We start from the raw sequence: 18,187 nt of genomic DNA, 5'->3' as shown, positions 1-18,187 counted from the left end.
TCCATCCATCCATCCATCCATCCATCCATCCATCCATCCATCCAACCAACCAACCAGTTTTCTGGCCTTCCTTCATTCCATCCATCCATCCATCCATCCATCCATCCATCCATCCATCCATCCAACCAACCAACCTAGTTTTCCGGCCTTCCTTCATTCCATCCATCCATCCATCCATCCATCCATCCATCCATCCAACCAACCAACCAACCAGTTTTCCGGCCTTCCTTCATTCCATCCATCCATCCGTCCGTCCGTCCGTCCATCCATCCATCCATCTGTCTGTCCATACGTCCATTCATTTATCCATTTATCACCCATTCATCTAGTTACTATCCATTCATTCACTGATCAATGCCAGCCAGCCACTCACCCATCCATCCATCCCTCCATCTACCCATACAGATATACATTTATATATACATACATATACATACTCATCCATCCACCCACCCATACTTCCACCCCACCCACCCATTTCTTCATTCACACCTCCCCTGCTCCACTCCTAGACCCTCCTTACCTCCACTTTTCCACTTCTCCTACCCTCCATTCCCTTCCCCCTTTCATTCACCCATGCCCCCTTCCCCACTTATCCTGCCAGCCAGCCCCCCATGATCCATCCCCCATCCAACCACCCACCCATCCATTCACTTACTCATGCCTTTAGCAAGTTTGCCATACCAGGAACTAGGAGCTGGGAGGAAGCTCCTGTTACTGGGAGACCAATTAGCGTTAGTCAAGTTGCATGGCGACAGCTATTTAAATAGATCCTGAAAATAGCAGGTGACGGATTAACACTAGAGGCCTGGACAGCGTGTTCTGGGAGCTCAGTGGGGGTGGAGGGAGTGGTGGCTCAGGGCACGGCCTCAACTCTGCAGTCACAGAGAGACCCTTCTCATCAGCATTTCACTGACAGTCAGCACCTCCACGTCCCAGCACGAGCATGTCCATTACACATTTTACTGCCAACGGAAAGGTTGGCAGTTCAGAGCCACCAGCCACTCTGTGGGAGAAAGACGTGGCGGGCTGCTCCTGTGAAGATGACAGCCTGGGGCAGCCTGAGGGCCGGGCTCCTCTGACTCGGGGGGTCACTCTGAGTCAGAATGGGCTCCAGGCCACTGGACTTTGGCTTTGGGCCTCGTCTGCTGTGGTCAGATCCTTGAGAGGTGCAGATGTCTATGAACCTCAAGGACAGTGGCTTGATCCCGCCAAGCAGCTCTACAGACCCAGTGATCTGCTTCCAGAAAGAGGATCCCCAAACCACTGCCATCGAGTCAATACCAACTCATAGCAACCCTGTATAAGGTGTCTGAGATTTCCCCAGAGAAGACAGCCTCATCTTTCTCCCAAGGAACTGCTGGTGAATTGGAACCACCAACCTTGTAGTTACTAGCTCAAAGTCTAACCAACAGTGCCAGGGTTACAGTCCACAGAACCCAATGGAGCAGTTCTACCCGGTAACACATGATCCTCAGTGGGTTACGCATTGACCTACTAATCACAAGGTCTGCAGTTCAAACCCGCCAGCTGCTCCGAGGAAGCAAGATGAAACTGTCTACTCTCATAAAGATTTAGTCTCCGAATCCCACAGGGGCAGTTCTGCTTTGTCTTATGGGGTCCCTATGAATCAGGATTGAATTGATGGCAACGAGTGTTCTGGAACCATGGAGAGGGGAGCCAGGGCTTAGACCCCATCTCTCTCCTTGGCACTGGGAACATACACAGGGACCCCCGAGAGGAAGTGACTTCCTCAGGTGGCTGAGCTTTTCCACTGTTTGTTGGCAATTCTCAGTGATCGGGGACATTTCTGAAGAGGACATTTCTATAGCAATGCTCACCAACGGGGCCTGCCCCTAGCAGGTGCCATGGGGAAGCCTGGGACCCTCTCCCACGCCCAAAATAAAGCCAACCGCCTCCTTCCTTCCGGCAGCCGCTCTGCCACGTGCGGCAGCTGGCGATGGAGAAGAAATGCCCAGGACCTGTTTGCGTGTTCTCCTCCCTGGAACAACTTAATGACAAGTGATTATTATTGGTGGCAACTTGTCATCTCTTCCGTCTGGGTCATGGCAGCTGCGGCTGTCAGACTTCTGAGAGGAAACCGATCTTTGTAGCCGATGAAAGAATAGCAAGAGAAAGGAGGATGAAGGGGATATGCAGGGAGAGAGACAGCTGCCCCTGGCAACAGGGCGTGGCGAAGGGAAGCCCCTCCCGCAGTGGTGTGAATGCTTCTGATCTAAGTTCTGGAGGCATTGGGCTGCTAAGCACAAGGTAGGCGCTTCCAGCCCACTAGAGGCTCCTTGGGAGAAAGATGAGGCTGCCTGCTCCGGTCAAGAGTGACAGTCCCAGAGACCCTTGGTAAAGGTGCTGTGCGCTAGAATCAACTTGATGGCAGGGGTTTGGTTTCTCGGTGGACATTCAGAAAGAGAAGTGCTGGTGATGCCTGATTGTCCCTCTTTTTTCTCTCGTACTCTCTCGATTTGTTGTTGTTGGAACTCTGGCCAAAGTTGGACCAGGGGCTTTGGTTCCCACTGACAAAAGAAGCGGATGCAGATTGGCTTAAACAGAGGGAAGGAATGTTTGGGGACAGGCCCTTGACAACAGGATCTGTTGGCTGCGCGTGTGGCCTGAACCGGGTGCTCAACAGGGATCCCAGGGCTTGATAGCGTTTCATTCATCAGCCCTGTCCTTGGATCTTTGGTTTCCTTTTCAGACTTGCAATGGTGGCAGATGGCTGCCAGAAATTCTGCTGGTTTAGCAAGCAAAGATACTTTCTTCCCAGTCGCCCCCTGTTTAAGCCCTGCACGTCACTCTCCCTGGACCAGCTTGAGCTGCGTTCTGGCCCCTGAACTGGTTACTGACCCTGTGGGGAGCGGAACTAGTATGTCTTGCAGTCCATTGAGCATGCTCCTCAGCACTGAGGATGGCCAGACTTCAGCTGACTTCTGTGGGCCAGGTTATTCGGAGAGCCCGCGGGGTGGTCCTGCTCTGCCCCAGAGCTTCCTTATGAGCTGAAATCCACTTGACCGCATCAGGCTCGTGGTTTTTGAATGGACATTGGGCAAGCTAGGCCTGACTGAGAGAGGGGAGGGGTGGTTCTATCGCGAGAACTCGGGGGTCAGGAAGAGGACTTCAGGGTGTGCGGGGGCGGATCACAAAAATGTCTGTACTTTTGAGTCCCTTAGTTCCCCGGGGACCCGGCTGAGAGAGTCTGGTCACATAGTTCCCCCATGGCCTCATTGGAGCCGGCTGTCCTCCATGAGAATGGCTGGGCTTAACCTGCGACCATTCATCATCGCTAATGACCCTGCCTGGATGTCAGGAGTAAGCTGCTCACCAGCAGGTTGACAGAGCACCGGTGAGGCCCACCTGGGCCTGTGCTGCGTCCTTGCATGGGAATCACCGCCTGCATCTCAGCAGGTGTCTCTTGGACAGCCCTGCTAATGACCAGAGAAGCAGGCGCTGGGTCCATGAGCAGCCCGGATAGCGAGGTGCTGATTCATGGACCGTGTGCTGGGCTGGTTGCAACAAGCATCGAGGAAATACATCTCTCGGTGCAGTTTTGTGTGCATCCTTCCAGCAGGGTGTTGGTGCCAGCGGGAGAACCAGCCTCTGGGTGATGACCGGGGACGGTCTGGATGGGGCAGGCAGTCATGCGCGTTCCAGTCTAACACTCATATTGCTTGGGTGCCGTGGAGGCCGGCCTGACTCACTGCAGCCCCGTTGTACCTGAGAACGGAAGGTTGCCTAGCTCTGTGTCCTCTCAGGGGCCCGTTGTTGCCGTCCCTGTCTCCATCCGTCTCCAAGAAGGTCTTCCGTGTGGATGACCCTCCACCTTGCCAAGCATGATGGCCTTCCCCAGGGACCTGTACCGCGTCCAAAGTCAGTCAGACCAGGAGGCTGCCAGTGGAGTCAGGAAGATGGCAAACACCTTCGTGCCTTCCAGAGGGTAAGAGCCGATGCCCATAAAACCCGAGCTTCTCTACAAGGTTGGGTCCCTATTCAGCTTCTTTGGTGCAACTTGTGGATGGTGTGTTCGGCCAAGGGATTGCTTGGAAGCAAATCAACCTTGGAGTTAAGTGCAGACCCCTTACCATGATCTAGCTGCTCTGGTGGCGCTGGGTGAAGCAGTGGATCGCACTTAAAGCTCACAGTCTCAGAAGCCCTCTTCACCTCTCTCCTGTGGCCACTCGGAGTTGAATGGACTCTGGCAGCGGGGCTCAGTGTGGCCTCTGCCGCTTTCCTAACTCAGCTCTGCCCACTCTTGCCCTTGCTCACCGCGCTGCAGCCACAACGAGCCGTCGTGCCGTTCCCTGAAGTCGTCAGGTTCTTTCCTGCCTTTGCTCCTCCCACCTGCCGACGTGGGTTTTGTGGTTGCCACTTACCATCCGACTCTCAGCAGCCTCATGTCTAACAAAGTCAACTGGTGCCCGCTCCTACCCCGTCTTCCTGGTCATCACAGTGTGGGGGCCCATTCTTAGGCTCTTAAGTCGGTCCAGCTCAGTGAGGAGCTGTGGTGGGCATGGTGACTTGCTCTCGCACGTGGTCTTTGCTGGTGATGTGTCCACACGGAGGACATTGACGTCTTGCCAGACTTGCTTCTAAGGAACATTCTGGTTTTTCATAGCCACCTCCCCCACTGAGCCAGGTGGCCTCTGCCTTCTGATTCTTTTCATTGGCTCCAGGGAATCAGACCAAGTGGTATAAAATGCCACTCTTCTCCACCACCCCAACCGCCTCTATTACATCACCCGATTTCTCTGAAATGAGGCTGGAATTTCCTGACTTCTTCCTTTCTTGTCTGTCTCTTCCCAGGAGCATGTAAACTGCAAGCAAATGGGTCTCTTTGTTGGGTAGCCTCTATCCTGAGATTCTTTTTTTTTTCCTCTGGAGAAATGGCTGGCAGGCGTATGTCAATAACCGTGGAATGAATGAAAGGCCATCAAGATGTGAATGCTTCTTTCTCAAGCCATAGATCTGGGAAATCCCCACAAACACACAGAAATCCATGTAAACAAGCTCAGGGGCTCCCTTCCTGCCCGCCGGCAGCTGCTCTGCTCACACTGCTGGACCTAGTGCCTTTCAGAATTGGTCGTCCAGCGTCATGTGGAGGCCGGGCTCAGAAAGGCATGCTCCTTGCCCTTGAGAACTGTCAGTGTGATACAGAAGCCAGACTCACTGAATCCATCGACCCTGGGCCAGCTTTTCGGAAGCATGATTGACATGACTTTAAACTGATGGCAGTTCATCCAAAGGGCAGGTGCAAACGTTAAGGGGTCGATGGCGATGCGACACTACGGGCAGGGACAATGACAGTGGCAACAGTGAGGAATGTCGCTGGTGACCTTGAACTGTCCACGTGGAGATTGCAAATGGATGGATGTAGGCTTGCCTGTGCAGGTCACCACCCAAAGGAAAGCGAGGCAAGCAACACATGCAAACTTGTGAAAACAAAAAACAAAGCCAGAAGCGTTGTCCAGGTGAGGGTCAGGCAAGTTGTCCATCTGTCAGATAGCTGGACAGCCAAGCCTCCTGGTATGAAGAGCTGGCTGAGAACACAAGGATCCAAGAACAGGAAGGGGAAGAGGAAGTCGGCAGTGCAGGCAACTCAAGAGAAGTTCGTGGTGGGTGTGGGACTTGGGGCTTGATGTGCAAGGCTGTCATCACCTGCACGGTTGACACCAGCTCCACTGGACCCAGCCTTTCCCAGGGGACAAGTGAACTCAGAGCCAGCACCTCCAGCTTTTGAGGTGGCTACCATGATAAGTGTTCCCATCGTCCAGAGGGGAAACCGAGGCCGGGGTACAAGAGTTCACCAGGCAAATAGAAGCCAGACAGTCTTTTCTGCCAAGCTCCCGTGCCTCCTACAGGCCCCGCCCCCTGCTCCTTGTGGATTCTCTTTGTAGGTGAATGATGGCATGTCACAGCAAAGGGAGTGACAAATTAGCAGTGAAGCGACTGGCTGTCTGGTTCTGTTGTGCCACCGACTTCCGTGACACTGAGAGCAGGCATCCCGGTCTGTGGGGCCTCCATTTCCTCACCAAGAACAGAGGGACTCTGGTCAGTCTTCACGATGCCTGCGTCTGTGCATCGCCAGATTCAGGGGCTGGGTGGGTGGGGGGTCCATACTCTAAGACACCTCAGCTAAGACTCTGAGTCACGGGTCTGGTAGGAGCTGAAATATCCAAAGATATCAAGAATTCCTCAGGGAAGCCGATGCACAGCTCAAGTTGGATATTGAAAACCGAAAGCTTAGATTTGTATTTTCAGCCCTGGCTGCCCATTAGAATCGCCCAGGGAAATACGAAACAGAACAAGCAAACAAAACCTGGTGCTGGGCCCCATCCCACGCCAACTGAACGGGCATCTTTGGACAAGAAGATGAGGTACACCATCCCAAAGGTTACAGGCCACTGAGCTCTTGACATGTGGGCAGGGGGGGGCGGGTCTAAGAAATGGACTCTTTTTATCTTATTTGAATGCTTCCCAAAAAATCAGATGTGGCTACTGATTATTGGATTGGAAGCATTGGCTAAGATGAGGGGGAGCTAGGTAGCTCGAGGTGTCTCTGTTCCCTGCCCATCCCAAACTGTAGAGCTCTTCTTTCTAATAATTTTGCCTGACATCAGCCCCCTCCGTCCCTATCACAGGTTCCTACTGAGAGCGTTGTCACAGATTCTGAGTTAAGCCTTACTTTCTGGTGTCTCTGAGTCAGAGCAGCCCCGCCACTGTGAAGGCCTTAGCCGGGAACCCAGCAGCCTCTAGAACAACGGTTCTCAACCTTCCTCATGCCGCCACCCATTCATACAGTTCTTCATGTTGTGGTGAGCCCCCAACCACAAAATTATTTTTGTTGCTACTTCATCACTGTAATTTTGCTACTGCTATGAATCAGGCGACCCCTGTGAGAAGATTGGTCGACCCCCCCAAAAGGGGTCATGATCCACAGGTTGAGAACCACTGCTCTAGAACCTTCAGATTAAACTCACTTGAAGGGACAGGAGCAGAGTGCAGAGAAAGGTGGTGTTTAGCTGTTTTGAAAGAAAGCTGGTAGATGTGTTGGGCAGAGGCATATACAAAGACTTTCCCTGCCCAGGATATGTTACAGTCATTCAATATGCCACATGTTCACGGAGTACCTGATCCCTCACAGATACCATGGTGGATGCTGAGCATGTAACCCCTGAATCCAGATTGTATCAAGGCTGATCAGTGTTTCTACCATATCCCAAAGGTTTTGAGAAATACCAAAGATAGCGCTAGCAGAAGTGTTGGGAATGGGTTGGGTTAGAGGGGAGACTACGGTCAAGGGCTCTAGGAACAGGCTCCTCTGTGTTGGAGAGTGAGCAGCCATGGGTCTGCACGTGGCAGGTAGTGTAGGAGGAGGAAAAGTAAATAAAACTGAGAGGAGAAGAATGGGGCATGGAATGGAACTCATAGAATTGGCCATTAAGTGAAGGCTTAATGGAATTCCATTCCATTAAGTTGGAATGGAATTTCATGTTTGTGGGTGTGGGTTGATGGAGCTGGCAAGCTTTGGAGAAATGGTAACTGCATATAATTTCCCTTCCCAGCCTCAGTTTCCCCTCTAGGCAGATTTTTAATTACTTGTGGAAACATTGATGTTGGTTTCGCATATCCAATGGGTTTTCTCCTTTGATTGGCTATCTTAAGAGGCATTGAGTGGGGTATTCATCACACACACACACACACACACACACACACACTCCTTTCCCTCTGTCTGTCATACCCAGAAGCAGTAATTTCTAGTATTAAGTGTCTAGATTCTGGACTCAGGTTTCCTGGATTTGAATCCTGGCTTTTCCACATATTAGCAATATGAATTTGAGTAATGTATGTTCCCTGGGCCTGAAAATTTTCATTGCTAGTACAGAGATATAATAAGACCTAGTTATAATGATGACCATGAGGAGGGGAGGAGCAGGAAGGAGGAGAATGGCAATGATGACAATAGATGATGATGATGATGATGGAAATGACAATGATGTTGGCTGGTGGTGACGATGATGGAGGAGGAGGGTGTTGTGGTGTTAACAATGATCTCGATGGGGATGGATGATGGTGGTGGTGAATGATGTTGATGGAGAAGGAGGAGGATGGAGGAGGGGGATGGATGATGGTGGTGGTGAATGATGTTGATGGAGAAAGAGGAGGATGGTGGAGGAGGATGGCAGTGGTGATGGTGAAGAAAGATGATGAGGGATGATGGTGGAGGTGACGATGACGATGGGGGAGGAGGAAGATGGTGGTGATGATGATGGTGCTGGATTATGGGGGGGAATGTTGGTGGTGGTGCACAACAATGATAACTGAGAAGGATGGTGATGGCGATGGGGAAGGTGATGATGGCTGAGATGATGGTGGTGATGGTGATGGGGAATGACAAGGATTAGCACTGCGGGGGAGGTAATGATAAAGGATGGTGATGGTGAGGGACATGGGTGTTGATTGAAAAGGAGAATGATTGTGATGACAGATGATGGATGATGGGAAGTGGGGATGATGATGGATGAGAGGATGGTGCTCACTACAGATGATGGGAAGGATGGAGGATGAAGGTTCTGATAGGATGAAAATCAGACTTGGCTTATATGTAGAGAATGTTATTCGCCGGCATCTTCATGTGTATCAAGTTGAATTCCTTTGCGTTCCCTCTTGTTCATGGAAATGGAAACAAAATATGTGTAGAAGCTGAGCTCATTCACCGTGAGAGCATGTGTACTGTCACGCATCAGCGCTGATGAGGCCAGTCCGCTAACAAAAGGAAGCAAGTGCCCAATGGGTCTCTCTTGAGCTTTACTGGGTCACACACACCATTTTCTTACTGCCAGTGCTCAGGTTGTTGCAAAGAAGGAAAGTTATCCATGGACATGGGTGCTAAGCGAACAATAGCACCCAATCCTCCTAGGTTTCCCCATGAGAAACTTCTGCCTCGTTCCGTTCCTCCCCAAGTATTTACTGCCCCCCATCCCCTGTGTGTCACAGTGCAAGGCTCCAAGTTCAATAGCATCCATGTGGTCACTGAGAGGAAAACAAGTAAATCCACTTGGATGTTCAGAGATCCCTGGTCACAAATTCTCTTTGAATTGAGCTGGCATGGGACCCAAGTATTGGTCTCTCTCTCTCTCTGTAAATTCTAGTGGTAATTCTCATGTGCAGCCAAGAATCAGAGCCACCGGTGTATGTGAGGGGGCACTGGATGGTATCTCCAGATATCCATAACCCAACTATTGTCACTGCGAGGCAATGCAGATGTACGAGAAGTTGCTTCAGCTCTCCTGTTCTGCTGCATGTTCATGGAAGTGGCCTCGGTGAGGGTTGGACCACGTGGCCCTTAGAATCAGAGATAATGGGGGTCTCCCTGCTCTGTGTCCTTGGTGAGTAACTAAGAGAAATGAAAGGTGATGTTAAAAAAAGAAATTCAGCATCAAGTCGATGCTGACTCATAGCGACGCTAAAGGACAAGGTAAAACTTCCCCGTTGGGCTTCTGAGTCTATAACTCTTTATGGGAGGAGAAATTCTCATCTCTTTCCCTCAAAGGGGCTGGTGATTTCAAACTGCTGACCTTGTGGTTAGCAGCCCAACGCATAACCCACGAACCCATGGGCTCTGGCGATCAGTATGGGGCACTGTTGAATAGTGGTACCCGTGGATTCAGGTTTCACTGTAGGGACTCAGCCAGATCTGGCACATTCTAGAATGTGAGATCAGGAGAGACCAGCCATCTGTAACAGGAGGACTGACTGCAGCACACAGGCTAGAGCAAGGCACCCAGACTCCCCCTCCCCTCACCCCCTCCCTCCCTCACTCTGTGTCAGAAACAGTGTGTTCTGACTTCTGTGAGTGACGAGCAGGGAGAAAACGGCTTTCGCTCCAGAACCAAAGTGGGTGTCAGGAATCTGTTCCCTCTCCCCCGGCCGCACACTGCGGAGGAAGCTGGGTGCCAGAGGGGCTTGGGAACCAAGCTGTTGGCTCCTAAAAGTGCAGGCTGATGGGGATTTTGCTCTACTGTGTATGTATGTGTGTCTCTTAGTCCAGGGCCATCAGTTGTCCCATAGAGAATAGTGGAACCCCAAGACAGTGGCCCTTGGATGCCCTTTGAACTTGTAACTGAGCCTAAACCCAGGGAACAACTTTCATCCAAACAATAGCCTGGCCTGTGACGTGAATAATCCCACCCATGAGGAAGAAGCTCTTTAGAACAGCCAGCCACAGATCAAAGGGAGATAGCCTTGGACCACCCACACAGAACAGCAGAAAAGCGCAGGAAAGATGAGAATGGGGGTTTCTCCCGGGGGTGGGGGTGGGGACCAGGAAGAGCTTTGTTACATTGAAGGATTGCCACCCATGTCCCCAAACAAAGTGCGTATAAATTGCTGAATGGAAAACTAATTTGCTCTGTAAACTTTCACCCAAACCATGATAAAAAACAAGAACAAAATTGAAAACCGGCAAATCAACAAAAATTACAGGCTGCAGTGATAGCTGCAGGAGGATGGAGGAGGGAGGGCTGTGTGGGTAGTGGGCTTGTGAGGAAGGGACCCTGGACCCAGGGCACGTCAGATGCCAGGCCCAGGAGTCAGGACAAATTACTTTTCCCGTCACCTCCTGACAGGGCTCAGGCCCCTTCAGAGAAGTCCAAGGCTAGACATGGCCCCCCAGGCCCCCTGTTGTACCATGACGTCTCAGACAACCCCTCTCTTCCATAGCCCCCAGCGGTATACAATGCCTTTGTTCCATAATGTTGTGCGAGGTTCCAGTTTCAGTTGCCAAATGAAGTGAAAGGTGTAGGGTCACTGGCAGAGTCTACAATGCTGGTGTTGATTGCTCTGCAAAGCGTAGTCCTTCTTTATCCCCATCCTGCCGTTCCCTTGGGCTCATAATGATAGGCTGGTGTGGGCGCATTTGGGGGAAAGGAAACAGACATGTCACCAGGTGACCCCACAATAGTCACACCACCTCTGAGTCTGTGCCCTCTTTTTAAAATCGGCATGATGCCAGAAGCAATTTGGCAAGGTGGTTGCGGATGGGGGACCCAAGGAGATAAAACATGGAACGTGTTGGGCAACATGCCTCAAAGAGCCAAGTCCTTCCGGGATCACCAGCCCATTCTACAGGTGAGGAACTGAGGCTTGGAAAGTTGAGTGCTTTCCTCCAAAGTCACGCAATGAGGATTGCTACCTGGGATGGTGAAGTGAACACCTTTGAGCATCCCTTGGAGAGGGCGTCAGTGAGATTCAGGAGAGATTAAGCAGGAGACGGTCAGCTTGGGCTGAAGTATTACAAGGCACGAGGGGGGTTGGTGCAGAAGTAGATGACACAAGGCAGTTTTGCACACACACTTGCCTGGGGCCAAGCTGGTTCTCAGCGAATGAACTGCTCTTCCTGTGATTGTGTTTGTCCTTCATGAAGCTCACAATACAACTGTGCCCTCCACTCTTTCTGGAGAACCAGGTGGAGCTGCATTTGTTTCCCGATCCTTCTGGAAGGTACATGTTGAATGCCTACCTCATGGTAAATGGGACCCCTCCAGCTTCCAAACTCTGCTGACTCCCTTCACCTCTGCACCTTCACACAGCAGCGTCCAAGGGAGTGCATGTCTGTGGTCTGTCCCATGTTGTTGGTTGCCCTCAAGTGGGCTGTGACTCATGGTGACCTTGTCTTCAACAGGACATCACCCAGCACGGCATCATCTTCCTGATCACTGGTGTCTTCAAGTCCTTTGTTGCATCACTCCATCTCAATAAGGGTTTCCATCATTTCCACTTGACCTTCTACTTCACCAATGATCTCATCCCAAACAAATTGGGCTTGATTTGATTCGGACTTACAGTGACCCTATAGGACAGTGTAGAGTTGCTCTATTGAGTTTCCAAAGCAGTAATCTTTGGAGAGCTGTACAGGAGCCCTGGTGGCATAGTACCCATTGGCCTGCAGTCCACAAGGTCAGCAGTTCAAAACCACCAGTGGCTCTGCTGTAGCAAGATGAGGCTTTCTAATCCTATAAGGAGTGACAGTCTCAGAAACCTACGGGGGTGATTCTACTCTGTCCTATAGGGTCCCCACGAGTCAGAACCGACTTGACGGGCGGGAGTTGAGTTGAACTGAATTTCCATGGAAGCAGTCTGTCACACGGAGCACCTGGGGGTTCAAACAGAGCACGAGGTTGACTAATGAAACTCCATAGAGACTTCACTTTGGTGCCATCTCCTGTTGGCAGATCCTTTATGCTGTTGCCCCCAACTTTGGGTGCCTCGTGTGGTTCGGGGACAGCTGTTGGTGTCTGTGTTGTTTGTTGCCATTGAGTCAGCTCTGGCTCCTGGGGACCTCATCTCTAGCCGGTCTGGTCTCCCACCAGCTTCAGGTTGTCAGGTTGAGGTTTGCAGCACTTGTATGTTCTTTTCCTTATCCACCCAGAACCCACTAAGGTTCTCTGTGCACACGGGGGTCATCACAGGTTAGAATAGATTCAACAGCAAGTAGCCAAAACAACGCAGTGTCTTTGGGGTGTTGGATGGCCACGTGATTGTTTTTTTGTGGTAGATGGGGGGATGGTGTTAAACTGTTTACCTTCTGGATGTAACCTTCAAAAGCTCCACAGAATGAAACTCACATAGGGATATCTCCAATTCCACTTCTGGTTTAAGCACAGGGCATCTCTCTTGGACCCCATCCTCACACCCACACCCAGGCACTCATGCAACACCTCATCATCCATTTATCATGTGCTCATGTGCCTGGCCATTTTGTGTGTGTGTGTGTGTGTGTGTGTGTGTGCGCGCGTGCAACATCTCTGCCCTTGAGGCATTTCTTGCCTTGTGAAGGGGTGATGGAAAATCATTCATCAATCCCAGATATTGGATTTCCCCCAAAGCTATCGTATCCCCCTGTGTTAAAGACTGAGAGTGAGAGAAGGAATTATCCAATATCTTTAAATCTGTTACCAACTTTAATTGATTCAATTAGGTACAATTCATAGAACTCTAATGTTGGAAGGAGCCCAGAAGGTATTTATTCCAGGTTCCTCTCTCTGCCTTTAGGCAGAGAGCATCAAACTATCCCTGAATCCCATACATTTCAGCAAAGAGAGGCAATTGAAGAACTATTGCTCTTGGCCCATTGAGAGAAAGCTCGTCATTCAGTGAGCACCCACAGGGGAACGATGTGAACTTGTTGAAAGGGTGGACATGCTCCGTGACAGAGTATTGCTCTGGGAGATAGACAGACAGACAGACACACACACACACACACACACACACACGCACACACACACATGTGTGCGCCTGAAACAGAAGACAGAATCCCCATAACATGCATAGCAGGCCTGGGACCCATGCACATGACCACTGCTACAGACCACGCAATGGACCCGTGCACATGACCACTGCTACAGACCACGCAATGGACCTGTGCACATGACCACTGCTGCAGACCACGCAATGGAAATAAGGCCATATTCCCGCAGAAATTTATTTTAAATGAAAAGATTTCTGAGCATTTGTCAAATCCTGTTTTGCTGTAACAGAAGCAGCAGTCCTTCTGTGTAGCTGGCATTTTTGCATCATGTCAGTCAGGCAGCAACAGAGTTTAGGCATCTGCTTGGTGCAGATCTTACATAAGCCCAAGAAGGCCGTGGCTCTGTGTTGGAAAGGGGTCTGGTTGTAGAGCCATGGGGCCAGGGTGACAGGCCGGCTGTGCCATTGGGTTAAGGAGGGTAAAGGGGGTTAGCAAAGTGGGGGGCTGTATGCAAATGAGTCTTGGTGGTGGTGGCGTAGTCAGTTACCATTTGGGCTACTAACCACCGGGTGAACAGTTCAAATCCATCAGCCAACTTCAAGAGAGAAAGAGGAGGCTGTCGATTCCTGTAACGATGTAAAGCCTCTGAAACCCAAAAGGACAGTTCTACTCTGTCCTGTAAGGTTGCTCTGCACCTGAGTGGACCCAATGGCAGGGGGGTTTATTTTCTTAGTTTAAAACTTGAGGAGGTACCTGCTTGTTCTAACTGGCTATTTGATCGCTCTATCAGAGAGGTGCAGAGATATGTGGCCGATGACCAGGAAACTAGTTGGTGTTGAATTGACTTTGACTCACTATCTGTGAGTCTTTGTATCAGAGTTGAACTGAGCCCTCCAGGCCTTACAAGGACAAGATGGGCAGCTTTTCTTCAGAGGAGCCTCTGGCACCCAAGGCCAGCCAGTCTGGCAGCAACCAAGCACGTTATCTGAGTTCCTGGGTGATGCAAACGGCCAACACACTTGGCTGGCAGCCAATAGGTAGAAAGTTCAAGTCCACCCAGAGGCACCTTAGGAGAAAGGCTTGGCAGTCTCTTTCGGAAAAAGCAGCCAGTAAAACCCATGGAGTCCAGTGATACCCTGACATCCATGGGGCCACCATGAAGCAGATCCTGGTCAACTGCTTCGAGTCAGCCTCAAACCAGCCCACGCCTCACAGTTCATTCTAAGGATGCACAGCAATCCTACAGGACAGCAGAGCTGCCCCTCTGGATTTCTGAGACTGTAACTCTTTACAGGAATGAAAGCCTTGTCTTTCCCCTGTGGAGTGGCTGGTGGTTTCGAACCGTGGACTTTGTGGTTAACAGCTCAGCTCATAAACCATTATGCCACCAGGGCACCTTTTCAACCCACAGCGAGCCTACAGGACAGACTAGAACGACCCCATAGGGCTTTTGAGGCTGCAGTCTTTAGCACAGCGGACGAGCACATCATTCTCCTCAAGGGTGCCTGGTGAGTTTGAACTGCCCACCTTCTCATTACCAGCTGAGCACTTAAACACAGGGCTTCCAAGGCTCTTTGCTGCGGACCAGAAGCCCTTTAAAGAGCATGAATGCCACAGATGTCACTTTCCAGTGACACCTTTCAAAGCCTCGTTCTGCTCAGCCAAGTCCAAGCCCAAGGTTCACACCAGATTCTTTAACACCGTGTCTCTTTCCCCCTCACAAGCCACAGGGCATCTTCCCATGGTTTCAGAAGTCCCTCTGACTAAGGTCCACTCAGTTCCCCCTTCCTCCCTGGATGCCCCCTTCTTGGACCCTGCTGGCTCTCTCAGCCTCACGTGGATGCATCTCCTTGTAGCCTTTATTATACTCTGCATCATGTGGGAATCTGGAGTTCAAGCCCTAGCAACTCTAGCTCCATAAACCAGGAGGCCCCAAATCAGTAGCTTCAGGCATGGCTGGTTCCAGCTGCTCCAATTGTGCCACTGAGAATCTGGCTCCCAGTGCCCACGCTGGTTTTGACCCCTTGGTTTCTGGTACCAAGTCCTGAGTCTGGGAACCAGGTAGTGTTTGTTCTGTCAGAACCAGATGTACATCAAATCCGCGGTGGAATAAACCAAAGGGAAAGACATCATTGAAGGGCAAGAGCAAGGGCAGGTGGCCTTCACTGCCCCGGGCTGCGAGGCCTTGAGGATAGGGCCCCTTCTCAGGATCTGTCCCAATGTCTAGAAGCTCTGGTGGGGTAGTAGGTGCTAACATACAAGGTCAGCAGTTCAAACCCATCAGCCAAAGGTAAGACTTCCCACTCCCATAAAGCGTTACAGTCTTGGAAACCCACAGGGGCATTTACCCCCAGCCCAGTCGGGTCACTGTGAGCCGCAATCAACTTGATGGTAGTGAGCTTTGACTTTGTCTCAACATCTGGCACACTGTAGGCACTCTGGACTTGTTTGCACCTGAGTCAGTGTGTGATTGCTGAGTCAGGGTTGCTTCCGTGGCGGTGAGAGATGGGGGCTTGCTCTAGGTTGGACTTCATGTCTGGGAAACAATGGCTGGGTAGCATTGCCCTCATGCTGTTTTGCTTTCTCTGTACCCATTGGCAGGATCCGACGTCTACCTTCTTCCAGTTCGGGGCGTCCATCCAGCAGCAAGCCACCGTCATGCTGAAGATCATGCAGGACTATGACTGGCATGATTTCTCCCTGGTGACCACCATCTTCCCCGGCTACCGGGACTTCATCGGTTTTATCAAGACCACAGTGGACAACAGCTTTGTGGGCTGGGACATGCAGAACGTCATCACGCTGGACACTTCCTTTGAGGACGCCAAGACACAGGTCCAACTGAAGAAGATCCACTCCTCCGTCATCCTGCTCTACTGCTCCAAAGACGAGGCCGTGCTCATCCTCGGCGAGGCCCGCTCCCTCGGCCTCACCGGCTACGACTTCTTCTGGATCGTGCCCAGCCTGGTATCTGGCAACACCGAACTCATCCCCAAAGAGTTTCCATCGGGACTCATCTCGGTCTCCTACGATGACTGGGACTACAGCTTGCAGACCCGCGTGCGGGACGGCCTGGGCATCCTCACCACGGCAGCGGCCTCCATGCTGGAGAAGCACTCCTACATCCCCGAGGCCAAGACCAGCTGCTATGGGCAGGCTGAGAAGCCGGAGGGCCCGCTACACACGCTGCACCAGTAAGAGGCTCCGGTGCTTATACTGTTGCTTGTTTGCTAAGAGGGATGCTTGTTGCAGCACATGGAGTCCTGGCGCGGCCGTGGGTTACGCATTAGGCTGCTAACCACAAGGTCGGCAGTTCGAAACCACCAGCCGCTCCTGGGGAGAAAGATGAGGTTTTCCACTCCCATAAGGGGTTGCAGTCTTGGAAACACACAGGGGCAGTTCTACCTTGTCCTGGAGGGTCACTCTGAGTCAGGCTGAACTTGATGGCAATGGGTTTGGTTTGGTATTTTTGATTGTTTAAAACAAGGGGCTCTTCAAAAGATTTGTGGGGAAATTGAATTAGAAGAGAGTGGGATGTTCCCACAAACTTGAAGACCACCCCTGAAGTGTCCCTGAAGGTGAAGGAAGAGCCACCTTGGTGACTTGCCGTTCAGTCACTCTGGGCTCACGATGACCCCGTGTCACAAAGGAGAGCTGCCCCGGAGGCTGCTGCTGAGTACAGCCTTGATGGGGGCAGCTTGCCAGGCCTTTCTCTCATGGATCTGAGCTATTAGCCATTCAATTAGTAGCTGATTCCATAACCGCTGTACCACCAGATCACCCCACCCACCCAGTCCTACTGCCATCGACTCAGAGGCACTGTCATTGTCTGGTACCTTCAAGTCAGCCCAGACTCACGGCGACCTGACGTATGGCAGAAAGAAACACGGCCTGGTCTTGCTCCGTCCTCACAGTTGTTCTTCTGAGAAACGGGGACCATGTGCAGGTCTGAGTCGTCAATCCGTAAGGGAGCAGCTAGCCTTGTCGTTCTCTGGCTGAGCAGCTTGGGGCTCGAATCACCCACCTTCTGGTTAATGGCCCAGCGCTTAACCCACAGCCACACGAAACTGTCAGTCAGTCTCGTCATTCTGCTGCGGACCCCAAAAGGCCATCAAACAAACAAAACCCCTTCCCTCGAGTCCGTGCTGACTCACAGAGACCCTACAGGAGAGGGTGGAACTGCCCGTGGGTTTCCGAGACTGTCACTCTTTACGGACGTAGAAAGTATCCTCTTTCTCCTGAGGGTCAGCTGTTGGTTGCCAACTGCTGACCCTGTGGTTAGCAGCCCAATAAGAATAATACGGATGTCCCTACTGCCAAGTGCACCCTGGAAATAGTGGGTTCTTTGGGGGATTTTTTGCTTGATTTCTGCTCTTTCCCCCTCCCCCAGCACCCAGACTTCTTTGGCTTTCAAGTAACCTAGGATGGTAATTGCTTACTGCAGTTGACTTATTTTGAGAGGGCTTCAAAAAGTGGGTGGACAAATCCCATTATCTCTTCATTTCAATTTCCCATGAACTTTCTGAAGTCCCTTCACAAGTCTCTGATGCCTACACTGGAGAAATATGAGCACTGTTCTTAGTAACCCTCACACGGGACACCTCGCCATGGCTACCCATGGATCGAGTTATCCTGCCTCTGTACGACTGCCTCTGGGGCTGATGCTGATGATACTGCTGATGGTGATCACTGCACCCTTCTCGGTGTGTTTCACAGGCCCCTGTTTCTCTAGGGTTGATGCCAGGCAGTGAAATCCTTCGGTTATAGAATTATGTGCACTTAAAAAGTGATATATAGCCCTGCACATCAGCTATACCAATCCATTGCATAGTATAATATACATAATATACATAGTATAATATACAAGGGGGGATGTTAAAAATTCGTGGAGAAATTCCATGTCTCCGCAAGCTCCCTGCATCAGTTTTT

General features: G+C 51.2%; 1 protein-coding gene across 1 annotated transcript in view; it reads left to right on the top strand.

Moving 5' to 3' along the window:
- Positions 1 to 18,187, top strand: part of GRIN2A (glutamate ionotropic receptor NMDA type subunit 2A) — a 445,817-nt gene that overhangs the window by 220,555 nt on the left and 207,075 nt on the right. The window contains exon 4 of the mRNA XM_004705852.2: positions 15,860 to 16,452. Within this exon, the coding sequence (XP_004705909.2) occupies positions 15,860 to 16,452 (593 nt within the window). The remainder of the gene's footprint in view (positions 1 to 15,859; positions 16,453 to 18,187) is intronic.

The sequence above is a fragment of the Echinops telfairi genome, unplaced genomic scaffold (genome assembly GCF_000313985.2).
Source record: "Echinops telfairi isolate 266 unplaced genomic scaffold, ASM31398v2 ScPeMD7_5;HRSCAF=22, whole genome shotgun sequence".
NCBI lineage: Eukaryota > Metazoa > Chordata > Mammalia > Afrosoricida > Tenrecidae > Echinops > Echinops telfairi.
The sequence above is the reverse complement of the archived record's forward strand: the minus strand, read 5'-3'. Positions and strand labels throughout refer to the sequence as shown.